The sequence below is a fragment of the Poromitra crassiceps genome, assembly GCF_964638095.1.
Source record: "Poromitra crassiceps genome assembly, chromosome: 5".
Lineage (NCBI taxonomy): Eukaryota > Metazoa > Chordata > Actinopteri > Beryciformes > Melamphaidae > Poromitra > Poromitra crassiceps.
The window spans coordinates 29,446,303-29,467,314 of record NC_139642.1 but is presented as its reverse complement, the minus strand read 5'-3'; the positions used below and the strand labels follow the sequence as shown (position 1 = coordinate 29,467,314).

At 45.9% G+C, this 21,012-nt stretch overlaps 1 protein-coding gene across 1 annotated transcript in view; it reads right to left on the bottom strand.

Moving 5' to 3' along the window:
* The window catches only part of LOC310776415 (calsyntenin-2-like), a gene marked incomplete at both ends in the record, with an annotated part of 309,056 nt that overhangs the window by 67,524 nt on the left and 220,520 nt on the right, over positions 1-21,012 (bottom strand). The window contains 3 exons of the mRNA XM_083636607.1: positions 11,173-11,294; positions 13,499-13,756; positions 16,101-16,286. Of these exons, the coding sequence (XP_083492733.1) occupies positions 11,173-11,294; positions 13,499-13,756; positions 16,101-16,286 (566 nt within the window). The remainder of the gene's footprint in view (positions 1-11,172; positions 11,295-13,498; positions 13,757-16,100; positions 16,287-21,012) is intronic.

Below are 21,012 nucleotides of genomic sequence, written 5' to 3'. Positions count from 1 at the left end.
CTTTCATCTCTCTCCCTGAGCTCTTTCTCTCATCCACCTCTTCCTTCTTCTCCTCCTTACCTCCTCTATCCTCTCTGTCTGTCCTCCCATCTTTTTATTGAACCTTGCTGTCCATAAGATTTCCACCTGAATACAAACAAGGCTATCTGCATAAGTGCAGTGTGTGTGTGTGTGTAAATGGTCTGCATTTATATAAATGGTCTGCATTTATATAGCGCTTTTATCCAAAGCGCTTTACAATGAGTAGATAGTCTACATTCACCCATTCATACACCGATGGCGGCAGGCTGCCACGCAGGGTGCCTACACACCATCGGGAGCAAGGAGGGTTAAGTGTCTTGCCCAAGGACACAGCGACAGCAGCTGGGAGGGAGCGGGGATCGAACCGCCAACCCTTACGTCATTGGCCGACCCGCTCTACCTCCTGAGCTAAAGCCGCCCCGTGTGTGTGTGTGTGTGTGTGTGTGTGTGTGTGTGTGTGTGTGTGTGTGTGTGTGTGTGTGTGTGTGTGTGTGTGTGTGTGTGTGTGTGTGTGTGTGTGTGTGTGTGTGTGTGTGTGTGTGTGTGTGTGTGTGTGTGTGTGTGTGTGTGTGTGTGTGTGTGTGTGTGTGTGTGTGTGTGTGTGTGTGTGTGTGTGTGTGTGTGTGTGTGTGTGTGTGTGTATGTGCTTCTGATAGGAGATGACCACTGTGATGAGAGCCCTCATTTCAGGGATTTCAACTGCAGAGCAAACACAGGCACTGCACGGTCCACTTAGGGCAATTTTACAGGAAGAGTGGCATGGACAACAACCAATCTCTCTCTGTCTCCCTCTCTCTCTCTCTCTATCCCCCTCTGTCTCTCTGTCTCCCCCCCTCTCTCTCCCTCTGTCTCTCTTCCCCCTTTCTCTGTGTCTCTCTGTCCCTCCCTGTCTCTCTCTGTCTCCCCCCGCCTCTCTCTCCCTCTGTCTCTCTTCCCCCTCTCTCTGTGTCTCTCTGTCTCTCCCTGTCTCTCTCTGTCTCCCCCCGCCTCTCTATCCCTCTGTCTCTCTTCCCCTTCTCTCTGTGTCTCTCTGTCTCTCTCTGTCTCCCCCCTCTCACTCTCTCCTTCTGTCTCTCTTCCCCCTCTCTGTGTCTCTGTCTCCCTTCCTCTCTCTCTCTCTCTGTCTCTCCCTCTCTCTGAGTGCAGTGCAGTGTAGCATCGGCCATACCTTAAGAGTAAAGCTGGGAGATCTTAGCCTTGAGCGAGAGGTGGAGTGGAGCTACAGACAGACAAACAGACAAACAACACACACACACACACACACACACACACACACACACACACACACACACACACACACACACACACACACACACACACTAATGGAGTCTTGAGCCTTTGGACAAAAATACAGCTATACAGATGGATGATTTCTGAATAAGAAGAGAGATACTTCAAAGCTTTCAGATACTGTCAGTGTACTGTGTCAGTGTGTGTGTGTGTGTGTGTGTGTGTGTGTGTGTGTGTGTGTGTGTGTGTGTGTGTGTGTGTGTATGTGTGTCTGTGTGTGCACTACAGTGACTTAGGTGGATACACAAGAAGAGTTAAAACCGGTCTCTAGGAGACTGATGCTGCAAACAGACCAGGTTCTAAAGTGCCACCAAGCGTAACTTCATGCTGGAGCAGGAGCTGCCTGGCCGTTCACCACACGTGCTTTACTCCACTTTCACTTTCTCTCTCTCTCTCTGCTCCTCTGCACTTCTCTCTCTCTCCTGTTTATCTCTCTCATCTCTCTCTGTCTCTCTCTCCTGTTTATCTCTCTCATCTCTCTCTGTCTCTCTCTCCTGTTTATCTCTCTCATCTCTCTCTGTCTCTCACTCCTCTTTATCTCTCTCATCTCTCTCTGTCTCTCTCTCCTGTTTATCTCTCTCTGTCTCTCTCTCCTGTTTATCTCTCTCATCTCTCTCTAGCCCTTTTCCCACATGCGCTTTGTACCGCTAAATGACCGGAACGTGGTCTAATGCCTGCATGTGGGAAAGACGTCGTGCCGGTATAAGCGCGAAGCCGTCGTCCCCGACATTTCACCAGTTTCGAGCCAGTCAGAAGAGCGGTATGCTCTTAAGGGGACGCAAGTGGAAACGGGTCCAGTCATTTTCCGCGACAGCGGTCCTTCAATCATGGGCGAAGTGTAGCCTACACACGTTGCTTAATGTTCCAGCGGGCATAATCTAATCATTCGCGCACATTAAAGCAAACTGGCGAAATTACCTTGTGATAGCCTAATAAGAGCAGTATGTCAGCTTGCTGATTTCCGAAGGCAACCCCGGATACATCAAACGAAGCCAGTCTGTAAAAAGTGCTTCAACGCGACGCAGGTGAACGGATAAACATCGAACCAGCAACTATTTCTCTCAGACACGGATCCCAACTTCTTCAAAGTGCATCATCTAATCATTCGCGCACATCAAAGCAAACTACTTCCACATTTTGCTTCATGCATTTGCTTTCTCTACATACATACAAGCGTTGAGCAGCTTGCAAGCCTCTGCCATTCTCGCTGTGTTTGTCCGTGGCTGCTGCTCTCGAGCAGAGAGGGGAGGGGGCAAATCGGCTGTGTTTATTACGCTGGCGGCTTGACGCTGCTCTTAAGTCAAACGAGTGTGATTTATTGTGTGACAACTGACAAGCGAACTTATTTCGAGTTTTGCCGACCCCCCAAATAAGCTCCCCCCTCCCCCCGCCCCCCAACATACAGGCAAATTCGCTGATAGATTCCCACATGCGCGAGCCGAAGTGTGAAGGGAAATGTCCGATATTGACTTACAGGTAATTTTCCGGTACGCATGTGGGAAAACGGCTTCTGTCTCTCTCTCCTGTTTATCTCTCTCATCTCTCTCTGTCTCTCTCTCCTGTTTATCTCTCTCATCTCTCTCTCCTGTTTATCTCTCTCTGTCTCTCTCTCCTGTTTATCTCTCTCATCTCTCTCTGTCTCTCTCTCCTGTTTATCTCTCTCATCTCTCTCCATCTCTCTCTCCTGTTTATCTCTCTCATCTCTCTCTGTCTCTCTCTCTTGTTTATCTCTCTCATCTCTCTCTGTCTCTCTCTCCTGTTTATCTCTCTCATCTCTCTCTCATCTCTCTCTGTCTCTCTCTCCTGTTTATCTCTCTGTCTCTCTCTCCTGTTTATCTCTCTCATCTCTCTCTCTGTCTCTCTCATCTCTCTCTGTCTCTCTCTCCTGTTTATCTCTCTGTCTCTCTCTCTTGTTTATCTCTCTCATCTCTCTCTGTCTCTCTCTCCTGTTTATCTCTCTCATCTCTCTCTCTGTCTCTCTCATCTCTCTCTGTCTCTCTCTCCTGTTTATCTCTCTGTCTCTCTCTCCTGTTTATCTCTCTCATCTCTCTCTGTCTCTCTCTCCTGTTTATCTCTCTCGTCTCTCTCTGTCTCTCTCTCCATCTCTCTCATCTCTCTCTGTCTCTCTCTCCTGTTTATCTCTCTCATCTCTCTCTGTCTCTCTCTCCTGTTTATCTCTCTGTCTCTCTCTCCTGTTTATCTCTCTGTCTCTCTCTCCTGTTTATCTCTCTGTCTCTCTCTCCTGTTTATCTCTCTCATCTCTCTCTGTCCCTCTCTCCTGTTTATCTCTCTCTGTCTCTCTCTCCTGTTTATCTCCCTCATCTCTCTCTGTCCCTCTCTCCTGTTTATCTCTCTCTGTCTCTCTCTCCTGTTTATCTCTCTCATGTCTCTATGTCTCTCTCCCCCGTTTATCTCTCTCATCTTTCTCTCTTTCTCTCCTGTTTATCTCTCTCTCTCTCTCTCTGCTCCTCTGCACTTCTCTCTCTCATCTCTCTCTGTCTCTCTCTCTCCTGTTTATCTCTCTCTGCTCCGCTGCACTTCTCTCTCTCATCTCTCTCTGTCTCTCTCTCTTGTTTATCTCTCTCTGTCTCTCTCCCCCGTTTATCTCTCTCATCTTTCTCTCTTTCTCTCCTGTTTATCTCTCTCTCTCTCTCTCTCTGCTCCTCTGCACTTCTCTCTCTCATCTCTCTCTGTCTCTCTCTCCTGTTTATCTCTCTCTCTCTCTGCTCCTCTGCACTTCTCTCTCTCATCTCTCTCTCTCTGCTCCTCTGCACTTCTCTCTCTCATCTCTCTCTCTCTCTGTCTGTCTGTCTGTTTCTCTCTCTCTCTGTCTGTCTCTCTCTCTCTCTGTCTCTCTCTCTCTCATCTCTCTGCTTGTGTGTGTGCCTGCTCATCTCTCTCGCTCTCTGTTTACACACATGTAGGCCTCCTGTAAAAGCGTAGACACCTGACAAATAGGCTGGACAGCCGTCGCCGTCATCAATCAGGGCGTTTTATTTTGACAATTTACCGGATGCTCTATATCGTTCGTGTAAGCCACTTCCTGCCCGACTTGACACAATCCCTCACAGTTTGCGGAAGAAATGGACCAGATGGTGAAACTGGCGCTGCAGGTGCGAGCCGGTGCGCCATGGCCAGTCTGATTGAGGCGCTTTGCGGCTATTCGCGTCTGGTGTGTCTGCAGCTTGAGACTGCACTTTAAATAGCCAGCCAAGAAGACCATTCAAAAGTCTGTGTGTGTGCGTGTGTGTGTGTGTGTGTGTGTGTGTGTGCGTGTGTGTCTGTGTGTGTGTGTGTGTGTGTGTGTGTGTGTGTGTGCATGTAGTTGTGTAGCAGTTGGCGCAGTGGAGCTCTAAATTTAGCAGGCTTCTTTAGTAGGAGTCATCTATCATTCAACACGACCCGCCTCCCATGAGGAGGAAAATGTGTGTGTGTGTGTGTGTGTGTGTGTGTGGTGTGTGTGTGTGTGTGTGTGTGTGTTAGAGACAGAAGGTAATATATTAAGACAGATGAGGTAACAGAGAGACCTGCCAAACATTTGCATGGGTGCTAAGGCTTCTGCATTCTGATCTAACCAAACACAAACTACACACACACAAACATTTTATCTATCTAAAATATGGAAATGTACAATATGGTAGAGACCAGGATGTACACTTTTTGTACGTGTGAGTACTGTATGCCCGCCCGCCCGTCCGTCCGCATCAAAAAGCCCTTCCTCTCCAAGCTAAACAGATGCTGCGCCGACTTCCACCTTTCCTAGCTCTTTGAATTAAAGCCCCATCATTCTACAGCTGTGTCAGGTAGCACACTCCCTAAACAACCCATCGCTCGCTAACAAGGAGTTGCTGATGATAGCAATCAGCAGCCGCACGTCAGCAATTTGAAAATGCCAGATGCTGAACAATGATGAACGTTCAAATTGGGCTCGGGAGATTGTTTGTTTTGATGATAGGCCAGCTTTGAAGGCAACTGTGGGAGAACATCATGCCAGGCAAAAAGATATATGCTGTGTCTCCATGTTTCATTGTCCTAATTGAGCATACATTCAGGCATTGTTTGTGAGTAGAATAGAAATCGCCTTGGACGCTTGTTGGACATTGTTTGTGACTAGAATATCAATGGTCAATCTCTTATCCAAACATATATGAAACTGATGGGGCATACGGAGTGAGGGAATGAGAAAAAGCGTTTGAATTGCTATCATAAATTGAATAATTTAGTTTAATAAGGCAGTGGTGAGGTCTGTCGTAATGTACAAAATCAGTCAACTAAAGCTGCCTTCACATGATAAGCGATCTTCTCTTCTCTCACTGTGAGGTGCTCGTGCTCTTTTCCATATGGCGGAGAAAGGTCAGCGGTAAGTAGGTCAAAGTTTAAACAATTTGAACTTTGAGAGCAGCGCACGGTGGCACATTTGAGCGGTGCGGGTAGAGCTGCCGCCTAGTTGGGAGGCATCGCTCTCCCCATAGAAAACAATGGCAGAGCGGAGGCATCGCTCTCCCCATAGAAAACAATGGCAGAGCGGGGGCACAGCTGTTTTACCGCGGATCATGTGTTGGGCGGGCTTAATGGTTTAAAGCAGAGCTATCTAGTAAGAGAGTGGTGTCAGCAAAGGTCCAAAATGCGTGACTCAGTGGCCAATGAATAGCCAGGAGGGGGGCTCATGCTACGTTTGAATGCCAAAATAAAGCTGATATACAATTTGATTCTGTAAACGTCTGACCCTTTCAAAAGTACATCACATTTTGCTGCAACTCAACAGCGCTGCTTAATCCAGAACCTTACTTCTGAGAACTCTTGAGAGTAAAAACCTGGTCCATTGGAGTGAATGGAGATGTCACGACTCTTCTATATACACAGCTCTGGTTTAAAGGCTTTTCAGTCTCTGGTTTCATCTTCATATGTTCCTGCTCTCCACCGCTGTCCGCTGGTGAAATCAGAGAAAGCCCCCCTGAGTGTTTGCTTGATTGCTTCGCTGGGGGGGAAAAGCATTTTCTATGGAGTAGCCACGGATAATGATGTCACTTCCACGTTCAATTTAGACTCCCGGCGGAAACATCATTCAATTATCTCAATTATCCCCGGCCATGTTTCGCGTTCTTTTTGGGGTTGGAACACTCGAGGAGACTTCTCATTGATTTTCTCCTCTGGCCAGCCAGCAGTCCCTCCACTCTGTCAGCGCAGGATACAATGAAGGCTTTGTTCTAACTGTACGCTGAGCATTTCATTTATCTCTCGACGTGGGACACATTCTGAAACTCTGTCGAAATATGGAAACAGCGAAGCGCCTCTGACAGCTCATATTTGGCAACTGCAGACAGACGCTCTAGCGTACCTTTTATGGTCCTAATGGGCCAGAAATGAATCCAGCCAGCAGCATATCAAAGACTATGGTACAGCGGCCCCAAAATGTCCCAAAATGGTTGTTTCAGTCATCTGACAAAAAACAAGGTTGTTTCCATGTGTTTTGTTTGGGTCCATATGCGTGAATAAAAATCACACTCAGGTGTTGTTTTAAGCGGTGCAGGTTTGGTACACTAGGCTACGTACGTAAGCAACTAGGCTCAATATGCCACTGGGCTTAGCCACTGAGCTTCGGTGGTGTCGACATGCAGAGACGAGAGAGAGACAGAGAGAGACAGAGAGAGAGACACATGCAGAGATGAGAGAGAGACAGAGAGACAGAGAGAGAGACACAGAGAGACAGAGAGAGAGACAGAGAGAGACAGAGAGACAGAGAGAGAGAGATGAGACATGAATCAAACCTTAAAGAGTATTTTCTGAAACCATGTGGGTCTAACGTCATTGTCAATGACGATGATAATATTAAAAGCAGACTACGGCTGATTGAGACACGGTGGTCCAACTCGCTTTCAGAATGGACAATAGGCGAATTAAACTTCACAAGCTCAGCTGGGAATTAACTTTACACTGATGGAAGAATAGGCTATTATTAGTTATCTGTAGCCTTCATCTGAGAAGTGAAAGCACTTGCCACTTGCCAGTGATGTGAGCATTAGTATATCCACCGTTTATTTTTATGATGACTCCTCATTCGTTTCTCTGTCCTCGTCTCACACAACGCCCTGCAAATTCCACTGCGGGCTCCATTTAACCAGCCCCTCTGTGGAATTCACGGGCTCTTGCCTGAGACTCAGCATGCAAGGCAGCGTGTATCAGCGTTGACGCTGCGTGCGTGGAGATATGCATTTCTCAACCGCCAAGCTTGCATTTTGGGTCGTTCTGTTTGATTGACTGGTCATAGAAGCATGGTTGGCACAGGGAATCTACGGCAATCTCGAGATTATAGGCTGACTGCTATCAATTATGTTTAAGCTCAATAAACACAGATCTAATATTTGTCCGGAATTTATCCCATCTGAATCCATCCAATCTATCCATCCATTAAACTGAAATAATCCAGGACACATGTCCGGAACCAATTTTTTTGTAGCAGAAACACTGCTCTCTCCATTCACTCTCTACCTCGCTCAACCACCACTCTTCTCTCTCTGTCTTTATGGAGCCGGGGGGAGGGGCTTAGGCTACGAACGGACATCTCATGCTAGAATGGGTGGACAGACGGATGGACAGATGCTTAAAATGGGATGCTATGAAAAACGATAAAAAAAGCAAGATAAATCATTTCCAAAATGCTGCATAACAGTATTACCTAAGTTAATATTTTGATACCTCTAAAACTGTGGGTCCTTGAGTGCCACAGCGCTGCTGGTCTTCTATCCTGCCAGGTAGTTCCATTAACTCATTCACCCGGTGCCCCAGGTGTGAATCAGTCTGACTAGATGGCTAGAAATAAAAACCAGCAGGGCCCGGAGCCTCATGTATAAAAGACTGCATAGATTTCCCGGGTGTGTGCGTGTGTGTGTGTGTGTGTGTGTGTGTGTGTGTGTGCGCGCGCACACGCGTGCGTATGTGCGTGTGTGTATTATGTTTGTGCCTTTTCAGTGCAGAGCCATTCTTTCAACTGCCTGTGAATTCTCTGGACCGCTGCGTCTGCCAAAGACTGTTTTTTTGGACAGCACATTGGGCACAGTCCAATTTTCTACACAGTTATTACACATGCTGCGGCTCATTCATTATCAGCTAGCACACAAAACACCTCCAAGATGGAGTCTCCTTCTCAAAGTGTCTGCAAGAATAACAAAGCAAACACAAAGAGTGGTTTGACAAAACCTCTACCTCAGGCCATCTGTCTCAACAAAGCCCACCACAGACAAAACTCCAAAATACCACACTGACTGAACACAATAGGCCTCTGCATAATGCACATAAAATACCCAGTGTCTGTCATTATTATAACAGATAGCACAAAGGAATATAATTGAACTTCTGTGATCAACCAAAACATGGGGAGAGGAGGAGAATCTTTTGTGCGAGGGTTTTCCAGGTTGGAGTCTTTCAGAAGTTCATTTTGTTATAAACCACATTAGCAGAGGATGCGAGAGCAGAGAGAGGAGATAACAACTTAATGAAAGTGTCCTTCCATTCTCTGAGGGACTAGTAACAAAAGAGAGGAAGATGAGAGACATAAGAGAGAGATTGAATAGTGTTAGCTCTATATGGTACAGCTAATGTGCAGCCTGTTACTAAGGTGTACTGTATGTTTACTTATTACTTCAAACTCTAATAAGAAGTACAAGAGGAAAAAAACACCAAACTGAAATCCATTAAGGCAAGACCACAGTATTTACTAATTACCTTCCTTTTTACTGGAACCGCCCAAAGAAGTGCTGTACTGCATGAAATTACAGTAACCTAAAGTAAAGGTGCTATAATATGTGTATAATTTAAACATTAATCACATTCATTTTGAGACATTAGAACCGTCACACACCATAAACAAGGAAGAGTGTCACAGAGAAGTCAGGCAGCCTCTACTGGCCTCGAGAAAACAGGAAGAGGAGGACGCTGTTCTTCCAGAGGAAATGGACCAAAATCTTTAAGACTTTCCAATGACTTTCCAGACTCTCCAACAGCAGATGGTGACATGAGCAAAAGGCCATGTTTCTCCTTTTCCATCAAGCAAAGGAGAAACCCTTTGACCAAAATTAAGAAACAAACACTGTCACTAACAACTAATACTGTCACTGGAGATAGAGGCTATCCGTCATCTTGACCATGGTCTCATTGGTAGTTACGCGAGCAACGCTGAAGAAGGCCTGTTGGCTGAAACGTCCGTTGTTACACTGGTCTTGATGATGGAATAAAAACCCAGAAAGGACATTCATTGAGTGCTGGCGTTCTTCGTTTTTACTCATTGGTAATTACACCATGTGTCACAATTAATTTGACAAAGACCGATCTTAAAAAAAATATATACACATTGTGCCTTTAAAAAAAGACCAGAGAAGATCTAAAGTAGAGTCTGGAAGAGAGAGAACAGGCAGCTCTGACTCTGTGGGAAATCTCACCACACGATGACTCACACACACCGAGCGCAGTCAGGAGGTTGAGGTATGACTTTGTCATGCTCTCCTCCAATCAGAGCAGAAATCTGTCTGAGGTACAGCCTCGCCATGCTCTCCTCCAATCAGAGCAGCGAGCTGTTTGAGGTACGACCTCGTCATGCTCTCCTCCAATCAGAGCAGCAATCTGTCTGATCAAATTAGTCCTGGGTGTCACGCCTGGACGCCTGGGCTCAGCTGTCTCTCTTTCTGAGAGGTCGAGGTGACCTGCCTGCCTGACTCTTTGATCACCAAACAGCAGCTGTCCACACACGCACACGCACACACACACACACACACACACACACACACACACACACACACACACACACACACAGCTCTAAGCCTTGAGGGCCTGACTCTGTTGCCAGTCTTGCCAGATGCACTTTCCCCTGAATTAGCACACCCTCAATAAGGTCACACACTGACCTTGAGATCACTTGTCTGGTCCTCAAGGGTTCACACACACACACACACACACACACACACACACACACACACACACACACACACACACACACACACACACACACACACACACACACACACACACACACACACACACACACACACACACACACACACACACACACACAGCTGTGTCCTTGGAGCAAGCAGGTTTGTGTCTCTGCACTTGTTTGCTGAAGTGGCCATCAGGTAACTGTAGGGTGTTTTGGTAGGTGACACTTGTGAACATTATGGTGAGGACAGATGGTGCTTTCTACATGAATGTCATTGTATAACCCATTCGTCTATGATTTACTGTAAGTGGGGAATTAATTTAAGGCTGCAAAGAGATCACACGGCAATATATGAAAATGCTCATATTCATGGAACAAGTGTATGGAGAGAGGTTAAATTAATTGAAAAACATGTTTTGCATGGCTATTAAATAGAGTGTATGATGGTTCTCCAATTAATTGAGGTTGTGAGAGGAGGTGAGAGCATTTCTTTTGTGGATTTTAAGAGGCTGTTTAGTACATCCAGATACTTAGAAATACACACACACACACACACACACACACACACACACACACACACACACACACACACACACACACACACAGCTTTGCACAACGCATTTTAGAAGTGTTGATATACAGTACAACCAGTGTGACTCTTCTTGGTGAAGTCATGTGACCCTACCAGTCCCTATTAAACTTGACATCAAACACTGTGCAAATGGACCCAGTCTAACAGAGTCTTCTAGTTTTAGGGTCAGACACAGACTGGCACGGATTACATTTATCCCCAAACCGGTAAAATCCCAGTGGATATTTAATCCAGGCTAAATCCAGGCTAGAAGCTTCATCCATGTCTCTGAGATGGCCCATAGCCTACTAATGAAATGGACAGAGATGACCTTGAAGTATAAGTTCCCTGAGCGTCCTACCTGCTCCAGCTTCCAGTGGAACTCGGCCGGCCTGAAGGTGTCCACCTGGGTGAAGTCTCTCCTCAGCAGGAACACCAGGCGACAGTTATGGACGTACAGAGAGTAATGGTGACGGTTCATCTCTGTGGGGGAAAGAGGTAGACAGGAGTAGACCCCAGGGACCAGACCGATCACTGTCAGATAAACTCAGTCTGACATCTGGCTTTATGAAACCTCAGTCTCACAGTCTACTGCCTGACAGGGAGAGCTCTTCCATATCTTCACTGTATTTCTTTAAAACAGAATCACCATTTACTGCAAGCCATGCCATGATGTGGTTTGTTTCATTTTGTTCCATTACAGCCGTCCTAACCTTGTTCAGTTCAACAGGATCTGAGCTGCCCTGTTCCCTAAATACATTTTAGCATCATGTAGGCAGAAGTGTAAACAACAGATGATTTGATTTTGAAACACTTTTATCTGTCTAATTCTCTTTTCTCCTTCTGGTTTGGGTGCAGCTAGCTACTGCTGGCTTCGGCAGGTTATGATCCCATGGGGGTTTAAACCTTGGCCCTCCAGTTAGGGAATGACCTCACTAACCACTAAGACACACAAGAGGATATCGGACCAATTCACAGCACATTTGGCCATGCTGACAATCGGGAGGGGAATCCCTGATCTGAGGCCTGATCGGGGTCGATGGATCCACCTGGCATTGTGAGGGCTTTACAGGTTCAATCTTAACCACACTGATCTGAGCCGCCCTGATCACATGAACAAAGTCAAACATGTCTGATTTATGACCCAGGGTCTGGATGGGTCTAGTATGTGAGGATCATATTCTTTTGAAGATGGGAGACCCAATTTACAGTGAGGAGAGTGTTGTAATAAACTTGTGCAGATAATTATATAATAATAATAATAATAATGAAGTGATCATTTTGGAATTCCTGTCCTACAATGAATGTAAGTTACTAGACTAAAGCAACTACCATTACCTTTTTTCTAATGAAGCCTGCTCACCTCCAGCTCTCCAGCTCCAAAGTTTAGAGTCCGCATTGAACTTCATTTAATACTGTACAATCACACTGGTTTTCATACAGTACATTCCCATGAAATTAGAGGGCCCAACAGCTTGTCTTCTAGTCTGTCCCCGGCCTAATGCCGCCTACAGACAGACTTTAGCAATCTTAAGTTTATTGCAGGCCACCCTGTGCAACATGGATCTAATCAAACTTGGGTACGACATCAGGTATTTATGTGTATGGGGAAAAAATCCAAAGAAGAGGAGGCGGAGGAGAATGTGGACCCGGTCGTGGGCGTAGTCTGACTCACTGGAAGCAGGCTCAGGCTGCGGGTATAAGCTCTGCCATTGGAGGCTCAGGCTGCGGGTATAAGCTCTGCATTGGCTCCGAGCATTTCAGTCAGAGCGAACGGGAAACCCTTTCTGCTCCCTGCGTGTCCGCTCTCAAATGTATCCGCCGCTGTGAATCAACAACGCTAGCTAGCAAGCTAGCAACCTACATGCTGAAAATCACAAGTTCTGACAAAGATTTGGATCATGCAATAAAGCAGGTGTGCTTGGTACTTTGGGTGGATGTTGTAAAGAAAACGGATGCTTTTTTTAAGCGATACCAGAGTGAGAGTGGGAGGAGCCAGACTCTGCTGCACTGGTACAGCGTGAAAGGGAGATAGTTTGGCAAGCGAGACTATGGCTAGGGAAAGGAGGCCAAATCAGGATGCCAATTTTGCAAAGAAAGCTTGAGGTAACATAAGTATTTACTGTATTAGCATCTCTACTGTAGCTACTAGCATTCAGCATTTACTGGTGTTTAGCATTAGTGCGTCGTTTCATGCTGCATTTCTATTGGTTGGTTAGTAGATGTAGGTCATAGCAGCAGGCAGCAGTGAGATTGTCACCCTACATTTCTGTCGAATATGGATTAAACAGTGTGAAATACCTCACAAGCAGCTGATGCATCGAGGATCAACAGATCAAGTAGCATCAACGCAAGAGTCAGCCTATTTGCTCCAAGGTAAGATGCTAACCAACTTTAGCGTTACCTACGTTAGCTTAGCACACAGTTGTTTTGTAGTTAGCAAACAAAGACGGTTTCACCTCGTTTACGTGCTGATAGCGAAAGCTTGCCTTGCATAGCAACAGTAACCTAGCAAGGGGGGGAATTAGCGAAGGGTGAATTTGGGGTTCAGTATCTTTCCCAAGGACACTTCGACATGCGGACTGGAGGAGCCGGGGATCGAGCCACCAACCGCTCTTATCCAAAGCGATTAGTGGAGGACCCGCTCCTCCTGAGCCACAGCCGCCCCAGCAGAGGCTCGTACTCACCGGTCTTGTCGGAGTTACAGAGCAGGGTCTCCTTCTCGGCTCTGAGCCCGGGACTGGGCCCGTGCTTCATCCAGGTTGCTATGGTGAACTGGTCTGTCAGGTTCTGGGGCACCTCCCGGTCGGGGATTTTAGCCGCCTGCCGACCGTCAAAGCGGAAGATCAAGTCGCTGTCCCGCCCGCTGTCCGTCACCAGGGACGCCGTCCAGTTGGTGGTGCCGCTGGGTGCGGGGAGAAGGTCAGTGCTGCCCGAAGAGGCCCCTAGGGGAACGCCATGGGAATGGAGGAGAGGTGTGACCAAAGACGTGTCAATAACAATCAGTGCATATATACACTGTATATTGGCCTAACCTTGGCTATGATTACTTATGAGTAAGGCAGATGGCAGAGCTTAATATCCAATCAATGGGTGGAGATGGATAGAGGATGTGGCTATTGATTCATAGAAATGAAACTGAATTGCAATAGGTAATAGATGCGAGTCATCCTTCCCACTAGATGTGCATAGCTTACCGCTAAAATATACCTCTATGGAAATGGACGGAATATATTGACCAAGAGCTATGGTAAGTTAACACAAAGACAAGAGGCACAGCAAGGAGTCCTGTTATTCTCGGTGGAGAGGACAGCAGATAATTTGAAGCACAGCTAATCACACGTGTTGTTTACAGGTCACACAGTTTTGTTATATGATCCCTGCATCTCCTGACAAAGCAAACTAATCATTACCCCATAGAGACACTGTGGAGCGCGTCATCATTCAGAAACCACGCCCAAAACGGGGGGAAACACAAACTCCCCCCCAATCCTGGCGTTCTCCTATGTCGCGTGCATGGTCGGGTGTTGCACACAAAGATCATATATACGGAAGATGAACACTCCAACTTACTTCATTGACAGCAAGATCCACATTTTTCTTCTCGCCAATTCTGAATGGCTTCCTTGTTTTGCTCGGGAGTACAAAAAAACTTGAAATAGGCGATTGTTTACATTTGTTGTCTGCGCAGCCCACCGCACAACAGCTTTTAGCTATCTTTAATTCAAGGAAAATGACGCTGGTATATGGGAGTGAATGGAGTGCTTTCCCCCATGATGGGCGTGGCCTATTTCATGCAGTGTCTCTATTGTATCAACTCAACCTTTTCACTTCTCTCTCTATTCTCTTCCTGCTTTTAAAAGCCACTCATTCACTCCCGAGACTCAATCACCTCAACATGTTGGCTCATAAAAGATCTTTGTTTTGATGCTGTCAGCTTGACGAACATGACTTTTGCCCTCCTTCCTCACCTTTCTCTTGAGTGTGTTTCACATCCCCTTAGCCATCTATCTTCACCCACTCTGTGACAGTGACAAATGGATTTCATGCATTTAAACCACATTTATAAATCATTTATAACAGCTTATGGATGTAATAAATCAAAGCGATACGGCAACCATTCTGGCAAGATAAAAAAAAAAGGGGCAATGTCATATTTCACCATGTCTCCCTTGTCCAGGCAAACAACTGAAACATGCGTCTGTTAATTTTTGCTAATAACACGACATTAGCACATTAATGAATGTTTTCCCCATCTGTAAAGCTCTATTTTTCTCTGTCTCGTATTCATGCCAACGTCAACGTTTTGACTGAGAGTAATTAGATTCCCTCAGTAAATAAATAAGCTTCGACTTCGCCAGCGCCCAGCTGCAGCTGCTCTGTTTGCCCGATGTCTTTGTACATTATCTCAAATGGATTGCGCTTTAAAAAAGCAATTACAATTTATTCTATTCGCTATCAGATAACAATTATGAGCTTTCTGAAAAGGACTCTTTAGTGGTAAACCATGCATGGACAGGGAGCCGGGGTAGGCAAGGAGAAGGCGAAGGACGTTATGCATTCAGATGAGCTGGAAGGGGGGCTTGTGAAGGCCGTTAGTCAAAGATGATGGCTCCAGCCCCCCTGCTGGCGGTGCCGCCCAGGCGGGCGGGGGGGGGGGGGTTATTGAGGTGGGGGTGGGGAGGGGCGATGGCGGCGGCTGGGCTCGGCCGCTTTGTCGGCGCTCTTGGCAACGACACGGCAGCTCTGCGGCTCATCAGTCACCAAGGAGAGAGTCTGGCTGCATCTGGGGCGGCTAATGCCCTCTCTGTCACAGCATTAGCGACTCAGCTTTAAGTTGCCATTCCGGTGCCTTCATTTAGTCTAGGGGGTTTACCAGGCACACAAGCCCAGATAAAAGAGCAAGGGCGACTGAGGGCTTTTAGATGTTGGTTCAAAAAGGCCCAGAAAGACGCCCGGAGGCCCCGTCTGACCCTGGTGCACATAATATGGATTTTACTGAGGCTTTCACTAGCAGCTTACTTTTAATTCACCGCACTGACTTTCACTTTGCCGCCTCAGTCAGAAATGGTCTTTGATCAGCCATCCTCTGCATACTCAAGATATATCCACCATCATAGCCACAGGCCCAACTCACATTTGATTTACCGCTACATGCCAGAAATGCACACTCAATCTAAGTTACTTGTCATTTTGGTCACACAAGGACAGTAATGGGATTCAAAACCCAACAGAAATGACTTGCTCCTGCAGCTGTTGTTGTTAATGGTTTGTGTCTGCCGAAGTTACCGCAGAGCTTCTGCAGGGATTTCTCGGAGTAGGTCTCGCGGTCGCAGCCCTTGCCGATGTGGCTGGTCTGCAGCTCCACGGTGGTCCTCACCGACGACAGCGGCCCACCGCACGTCTCCAGGTGCATCTTGGGAAACAGCTGCTTGCTGCCTGTTCCTGGTTCGTAGTCCACTCGTTTGTTCCAGCCTGGGGAGAGAGGGAGATGGAACCGCAGTGTTAAGAGACAGGACAGTATTGGTAACATCTCTCATCACAGCTCAGTGCTTTCCGGAGTGGAAACTGCCACCAGCTAGTGATTATTAGCTGAAATACGGCCTTATTTTCATGAGCCTACTTGTCACTTGTGTAATTTTCAAATTGCCTGCCAATCCCCCCCCCATGAAGCGCCTGGTATCACGACTCTATATCGTCTTGGCTTCCTAAATGACTGTACCTGCAGCAGCAGCGCTGCTCATTATGCTTCACTGTCTGTCTTTTCAACTAGGCAAAGTGTTTTCTGTCCAGGGGGCCTCTTACATGACAGCAATGTTTTTTCCACTTTTCCCTTCACATCCTTCAATGTTTTCAACAGAGACTTTCCATCATTTGCCAGCTAAGGAGCCAGTCAGTCTAGCCGCTACCCTCTCCTATACAGCAGCATCATTGGACCTGATGCCTTTAATAATGCTCACAGTCACAGGAAAGTTACAAAGCTATCACTCACAGTCGAACTGAGTTAATTGGCCTCTCAATCTACCCGGTCCCATCACCGCAGCAATTACGGTCCGTGTATTTGGCGGCCATCCGTTTTTCGTTTTGAAATGAGGAAACGAGTCCTTTCCAGTTTTCTCTTTGATCATAAAAAAACGTCGTTATCCATTATCCGTTATACAATTTAATTTGATGTGCTTGTAAATCGAAATTGGGAATTAAACGTTTTAAACGTTCGACCCCTCCAATTTCCTCATGGAACGATGTGTGACCCTGATTCAGAATGGATCACAGAGGAACGGGGAACAGGGCAACATATGGGGCTAGCCAGTGGAGTGCGATAGCTTGTTTATTTTCTTGACACTAAGTGGAGTGATCTGCCTTGATATGCATACTTCCCCGAAAAATCCCCGAAACACATGAAAATGCATTGGGAGATTTGTTTGGGCGTCAACTAAGATTGAATATGAGACTACAAACACACACATTTTGCAGTGTAGCTACCAATCTACCCATCTATCTATCTATCTATCTATCTATCTATCTATCTATCTATCTATCTATCTTTTCTTCCATCCCGTCTTCTATCTTGTTCTCAGTCTGGTGGCTGTGTGCAGCGTGCGCTCTCTTGGGGCTGGAGGCCGGAGCATTAAGCCGAGCTGAAGGCAAACGAGGGGGAGAGCAGCTCTCCACTGCTCAGCGGCCTGTTAAATCTGCCATGTTCACTTCCTCACACACACAAAGACAAACACACAAACACACACTACCTCGCACACAAAAACACAAACACTACCTCGCACACACAAACACAAACACACACACACATACACACACTACCTCGCACACAAACACAAACACACACACACTACCTCGCACACAAAAACACAAACACTACCTCGCACACACAAACACACACACACACACACACTACCTCGCACACAAAAACACAAACACACACTACCTCGCACACTACTACCTCGCACACACAAACAGACTACCTCGCACACACACACAAACGCACACACACAACCTCGCACACACACACAAACACACACACACCCGTGCCGCATCTGGTTTGTGGCTAATTTACCTCGTTCCATACTGTTACTACGGGGCTGTCGGTCGCTGTGATGAGACGGGCACAGATAATTCTGCATATTGTCATGAACTCGATTTAGTTTCAATTTCCCCTTTGACTTGTGTGCTTGTGTCCCTCGACCAATCAGTTCCCCCCGTTTCTCCCCTGTGTTCCTACCTTCCCAGCTGCCCTGCATGTTCCTGATTACCATCATGTCTATGGTCTGTTGGTAACTTGTCGAGTCATTGTGTTCTGTTACTTTGTGTTCAGCTCCTGTATTTTGCTTTCTGATACCTCCAGTAACTCTTTTGTTCATTCCTGCAACTGCATGTAAACAGCGATGTAGAGGCTGGTAGACTGATTAGTTAATGAATGATTTCTTGATGTTAAAATGCTAAAAGCAGCACTTCAAATGGATTTCCTGTCCGTTTCCTAAATCTGTTTTCTTCCCTGTTTTTGCCATTGAATTGCCATGAAATGCAATGATTTTTTTTATGCATAGCTAAATCCCACTCATGTATAGCTAACACAGTATCTACAGTATTTAACATTATAACATTATTAAATAATGTTAAATAAATAACATAATATTGTTAAAATGTGCTAAATAATGTACTTGGAGGGACATAGGGAAAAGAAGTTGCTTGTGACTAGTTAAATATTTGTAAGTAGAGTTGTAGTTCTCATCCTAAAAAAAGTTTGAGAACCCCTGCTGTAAGTTAATACATAAGATGAGATGTTTAGCAAATATTCGGCTTGGACTAATCACAAATCAAAAAACTATGATAAATAAATTAGTATGCCTGCTTTGAGGCACGAGGGAGTCGGTGGATAGTGAAGGCGGAGATGCTATAAAGTTACAGTAATTACCAAAGTGGTGAAATACAGAGAGAAATATCACCATCAGCAGTTTCTATGAAGACAAACATTAGAAAGTTCTTAGAGGGTACAGATCTCCTGATATATATGGCCTCAAAATAAATGTCAGGGTTTTTTGCCTGGCCTACAAGATCTCTTCTAAGGACTAGAGCAATATTTCTCAAGCAGTGGGCGCCCCCTAGTGGTCCGTGAGTAGATTTATATTTTTTTCCTTTTTTTTTTACTTCCCACTATCCAATCAGAGAAATGTTTACATTTTCTGGGAAACTCAAGGTAAGATCACGATGCCTTTAAAGGACTATGTATTTTTTCACCCCGAATCCAACGCCATGAGCAGTGACTCTCTACGACATACGGTTGCGGAGATACGTCCACTCTGCCTGCAGGGCTACAGGAGAGAGACAGAGTACAGCGGGGGGTTGGGAGTTCCAAGTTACTGACCAAACACTCTATTTCAGTAATTGCTGTCAGCCATTTAACACTTATTTGAACTGAATGCAACTTGAAGATGGCAAAAGATAGCCTATTTGACTTTGGCAACATTGTGCATTTATTGAACTTGAAAAAACTTTCTTTGAACTTTGAATATATTTGAACTGAACAGGAGAAATAAATGTAAAAAAAAAAAAGAGTAAATGGACTAACTAAAATAAATTACATATATACATAATATACATATATTTTTTTTTATATCGGTTATCTTGTTTTCATAATTGTGGGAAGCCAAAAATTAGATTAATTGTACTGCTATTTGTCATTTAATTAGCATGTAATTTGTAATTTACAGTTGAAGTAGTAGGCCTTTTGTTTTTGGGGATGTTTTGGGAGTTAGGTGGTCCCCGAGTTTTTTTCATTGGTTTAAGTTGTCCTTGGTCTGAAAAAGTTTGAGAAACACTGGACTAGAGGGACCCTACATAGACATAGATGAATGGTCAAGCATGAAAGAAAGTCAAAGAAATGGTGTGACGTGTCCAGTCTCTACACATTGAGCAATGGGTTTGCTGGAAGGAAGGCGAGCAAGTTAGAAGGAGTGTGGGTGTAGCATACAGAACAAGAAAAGACAAAAAGCACAATACAACCAGAAGCAACAAATGTACATTTAACCCAAACAGCACATTTCTTGTTATGCTGAGACAAAACAGCACTGACACATTGAAGAAGAAAATGTGCTAGCAAAAATGAATAGAAGATCTATCACCACCACCAAGGCAAAAACATTTTGATATGTTCAGTTTACTCGTCATTTCTCACTCTCATATTAGTGAGAAATACTCGGTTTCGATACTCGGAAATTAAATGGAAAAGGCCCATTGCCACTGCTGGCCTGCACTAAAGTTGACCTGTAACAGGGACAAAGCAATTAAACACATTTAACAGATTTGTCTTGAATCTGAAGTGGATGATCAACAGGGCTGAATCATTGACAGTGGTGTTAGGTGGTACTTAGACCTGAATTAGCAGTATAGTATTAGTCATCCTAAAAAAAATAAAAAAATATTGTTGTCTATAGAGTTAGTTCCACCTCTGCGCAGATTCCCCCCGCTCTCTTCTCTCTCTCCCACTCAGGTGTCCTTCATTGGCCTGACGTACACCCCCGCCGCTGCAGCCCTAGGTCCGGCCGTCATCGCCCTAGCCACCTGTCGTCACTCTAGGCCATCTACCCGTCATCTACCCGTCTGATCTACTGTCTGACACCCCGGGCTCTTCACCACCACCGACCCCTATCCTCATCATCCTGGTCACCTGCCTGCCTAAGGGAAGGGGGGGACCCCCCCCCCCCCCCCCCCCCCCCCCCCCGGGGGGACCCCCCCCCCCCCCCCCGGCCTCATCACCTCCAACTCCTATCCTCCCCTCCCCTTAATCATCACCTCCGACTCTTATCCTCCCCTCCCCTCCTCTTAGCTAGTATTCTCTAAACCTACGAACACTTAAAGACTACATTTTCTATTTCCTTTGGACTCTACTTTTTACATTTTCAACTCCCTTCCCTGATTTTATGATAATTTAAAAACTACATTTTTATATCCCTCTGTTGGACTCTTTTTTACATTTTCAATTTTCTGTTCTTTTGTAAATTTTATTTCCATAATAAACCATTTACAGAGTTTCATTGCCGGAAAGCTCTGTACATGGTTTAGCCCGGCATCTCTCGGCCTGTCTCGGAGGGGAGTCCCCGGATGGGGGTCCACTGCTGGGTCCACTGCCTGGGTGGGCCCGCCCCCCGCGTGGCCTGCTCTCTCAGTTCCCAGTCACTAGCTGGGGGCG